The 4,032-nt window shown below is 41.5% G+C and overlaps 1 protein-coding gene across 2 annotated transcripts in view; it reads left to right on the top strand.

Annotated features, from left to right (window-relative positions):
• Positions 1 to 3,608, top strand: part of LOC106877114 (target of EGR1 protein 1) — a 16,655-nt gene extending 13,047 nt beyond the window's left edge. For both annotated transcript variants that reach the window (XM_089342022.1, XM_089342023.1), the window contains exon 7: positions 1,330 to 3,608. In XM_089342022.1, coding sequence (XP_089198148.1) covers positions 1,330 to 2,190 — 861 coding nt within the window. In that variant the 3' untranslated portion in view covers positions 2,191 to 3,608. The remainder of the gene's footprint in view (positions 1 to 1,329) is intronic.
• The last annotated feature ends 424 nt before the right edge of the window (positions 3,609 to 4,032 follow it).

The following is a 4,032-nucleotide window of genomic DNA, read 5'->3' as shown; positions in this document are numbered from 1 at the left end:
CGTATGGAATTCTGTCTTTCACAAATGACTAAAAATTTGTTTTGTGTCAACATAATAGGAAAATAATTCTTCTATGTTGAGTGTTTTGTGACTCAGAAATGCACTGGGAATTACTTTAGACCAATGGTGGTGTGTTTAGGAGCATAATAGGCCAAATATTGGATGGCTGCTCCCTACTGTGTCCCTTAAAATTACAAAATACACCAAGAGACATTTAGTATTGTTATGCATCTGTTCAAATGACTTTAACCCTTTTGATACCATACTCCTGTTGAAATGCTCTGCGTTGGTGTCAATTAATTTTGAAAATAATGAAGAATTTAGTAAAATAACGGATGTGGCTGTGTGGTAAGAAGCTTGTTTCCCAACCACAAGGTTCCAGGTTCAGTCCTAATGCATGGCCTCTTGGGCAAGTGTCTTCTATGACCTTGGGCCAACGAAAACCTTGTGTGTGGATTTGGTAGACGGAAACTGAAAGAAGCCTGTCATATATAAATGTGTGTGTGTATGTGTTTTTATCTGTGTTTGTCCTCCCATCAACTCTTGACAACTGGTGTTGGTGTGTTTACATCCCTGTAACTTAGCAGTTCAGCAAAAGAGACCGATAGACCAGGTTTAAAAAATAAATCCTGGGGCTGATTCATTTGATTAGAAATTCAAGGCGGTGTCCCAGCATGGCTGGAGTCTAATGACCGATTTTTTGCCCCCCCCCCCCTCCCCCACCTGCTTAACAACCATTCTTGGTTTGTCAACCTCTACATAACTTAGCAGTTTAGCAAAAGAGACCGACAGAATAAGTACAAGACTTGAAAAGCAAATAATGAGATTGATCTGTTTGACTAAACTCTTCGGAGTGGTGCCCCAGTTTGGCCACAGTCCAATGACTGAAACAAGTAAATGTTAAAGAGAAATTAGGGATGGATTTGAAGCCAGAACTTCTAATTAACGAATCATCTTGAAAATTTGAGTCATCATCATCGTTTAACGTCCGCTTTCCATGCTAGCATGGGTCGGACGATTTGACTGAGGACTGGTGAACCAGGTGGTTACACCAGACTCCAATCTGATTTGGCAGAGTTTCTACAGCTGGATGCCCTTCCTAATGCCAACCACTCTGAGAGTGTAGTGGGTGCTTTTACGTGCCACCTGGCACGAAGGCCAGTCAGGAGGTACTGGCAACGGCCATGCTCGAAATGGTGTATTTTACATGCCACCTGCACAGGAGCCAGTCCAGCGGTAAATAAATGAATTTATGTCTTTTATTATGTCTGCTTTTTAATTTTTAAAAAATTTTCTTTTGTCTTTTTTTTCTTTTTTTTCTGTGTTCAGGCACATGGTTGGTGCCGCAGTGGGCGTAAGTGTACGAAAAGTCATGATGTGGATTTGATCCTGGATCTTGACGAACACAATCTGTTGAAGATCGAGGTGAAAAAGAAGAGGAAGCGTGAGCGGAAACAGAAGAAACGCTTGGCTTCTGTGCTTCTTGCGACAAAAAACATGGCATCGGACGAGGAAGACGCATCACCTGCAAAACACGTGCGGCCATCTGACGGCGGCAACAGGGAAGGTTTGTCGGATGCTAGTGACTGTGATAACGGGAGTTCAAGAGTCTCTGAAGAACTAAGCAACGGCAGTTCATCGCATACAATGGACATTGATGACATGGTAACGACAACAGCAGTGACAACAACATCAACAACAACGTCATTGACATCAACAACAACTACAGCAGCAACAACAACAAGTAACAATCCACACCATCAAATCAACGGTGAACTGGAAGAAAGTCTACAACATGATTCCAGACAGTCTTCACCTGATATGTTAGAGGAAATAAAAGCAATTACCGATTCTCTCACAAGTAGCGCTGTCCCCAAAGATGAAAAGCTGGGTAGTTCTCACAGCATGGAATCCACAAAAAATACAAAATCAGCCCCATGTGGACATTCGTCTGGGTTTGACGCTTTCATGACTGGTTTCATATTTTCGGTTGCCGTTGCTAAGTTTGGTGAGGTGGATGTAAAAGACTGTAAATTAGTTTTGACCGGTGGTCAGATCAGACACTGGTTGAATAAAGTGTTCCTTAGCAACAAGGACGTTCCATTGTCGGTGTGTAAAAGTAAATTCTCTCAGTGCTCCAACTTCCACAGAGATAAATACCGTTCTCTCAGATCAAATTCCAAAACATAAGCTGTTAAGAACTTTGTAAATAACTCAATATATCCAGATCTAGAACTTCTGGAAACAAGGGTGGTGTGTGTGCGTGTGCTTATGTGTGTATTTGTGTGTTTGGATATTTGTATATGTATTTCTTTTCACTTGCTGGATCCAGAGGAAGGGGCAGTGCCCATGGCCTCCCCAAGGGTCTTCCAAACCAGTGATTTTGATGCCAGCAATGTGTTGTTTAAATTGTTGTACAGCAACACCTGCTTGGCAGACATGAGCAGGGAATGAATTTCAGAGGTCTGACATTTTAGGAAGGAAGAACTGAGCTTAGTGATTAGTGCAGGGCCTGGGGATTTGAACACAAGTGTGATAAGAAAAGAGATGAATGGGTTGGCAGAAGACTCAGCTGCTACACATGCGATAGTAAAGGTCATCTGAGGTCCTCTTTTTTTTTAAACTTGCTGTGTCTGGGGGAAGAAAAAGTGCGCATAGCTTTTGTGGGTCTGACATTCTAGGAAAGAACTGAGATTAGTGATTAGTGCAGGGCGTTAGGATTTGAACACAACAAGTGTGATAAGAAAAGAGATAAATGGGATGGCAGAAGACCCAGTTGCTACACATGTGATAGTAAAAGTCATCTGATGTCCTCTTTTTATAAAACTTGCTGTGTCTGGCGGAAAGGGAAGTGCCCATATCCTTTGTAGGCCCTCCCCCAGGCCAGTGAGTTTGATGCTGTTAATGTTTTGCTTTAAGTGTAATAGGAGCTCAGGATCTGCAGGAAAAGAATACCAGAAGGCTGATATCTTGGGAATGTAAGATTGGGCTTAGTGATTAGTGCAGGTACATCCTGGTGGGATTGGACACAAGGGTGATGTGAGGAAGACAGGCTAGTAGGTCAGGAAACCTGAGTAGCTGGAAGTGGCATGCACCCAGCCATTTCTGAGGAGCAGTGGCCATTGTAATGACAGTAGAAAAGACAGAGAGAGAGAGAGAGAGAGAGAGGACACAGCATGCTTGAGGGCCTGAAGCTGGAGAATGTCTGAGTGACTTTATTCTAATCAGTCAGGTGACCATTTTTGGGATGCATTCTGGGATGTCTATGTGTGCAGTAGCATCATCATCCCAGGTGTGAAAGCAATACTCCATTGTGGGGCTAAAGTACCTTCTGACCCCCTGAAGAGACGGGCCAGTCATTGGGATGCAGATCCTAGCTACCTTAACAATGTACTTTGGCACTGTTAACATAGAATGTGTGTCTTTGTTAGTAATATGTATGTGTGTGTTTATGCATGCTATGATAATGAGCGTGTGTGCATGTTTGCATGGTATCCATATACATTTGTGTGTGTAGGTTTATATATATATATGTGTGTGTGTGTATACACACATATGTATGTTTATATATATAGATCAGAATTAAATTACAAATATTTTTAAACATACTGCTAACTTTTGTTATTTTTTAATTGGTTTGTTGTTGTTATTATTATAAAAGAAAACATTATTCCACCAAGGTTGATATTGTTTTTCATCCTTTTGGGGTCAATAAAATAAGTACCAGTTATGTACTGGGGTGTATGTAATCGACTAGCCCCTTCTCTCAAAATTTCAGGCCTCATGCCTGTAATAGAATGGATTATTATTATTAATAATAAAGCGAGCTGGCAGAATTGTTATCACACTGGACAAAATATTTCGTGGTATCTCTTCTGGCTTCACGTACTGAGTTCAAATGCCGCTGAGGCCAACTTTGTCTTTTATCCTTTCAGGGGCGATAAAGTGAGTACCTGTTGTTTACTGGAGTATATGTAATTGACTCACCTCTCCCAAAATTTCAGGCCTTGTGCCTATTGTTGAAAGAACTAT

Source organism: Octopus bimaculoides, chromosome 25 (assembly GCF_046866305.1).
Source record: "Octopus bimaculoides isolate indiv1 chromosome 25, ASM4686630v1, whole genome shotgun sequence".
Taxonomy (NCBI): Eukaryota; Metazoa; Mollusca; class Cephalopoda; order Octopoda; family Octopodidae; genus Octopus; species Octopus bimaculoides.
This window is presented reverse-complemented; position numbering and strand designations above follow the sequence as displayed.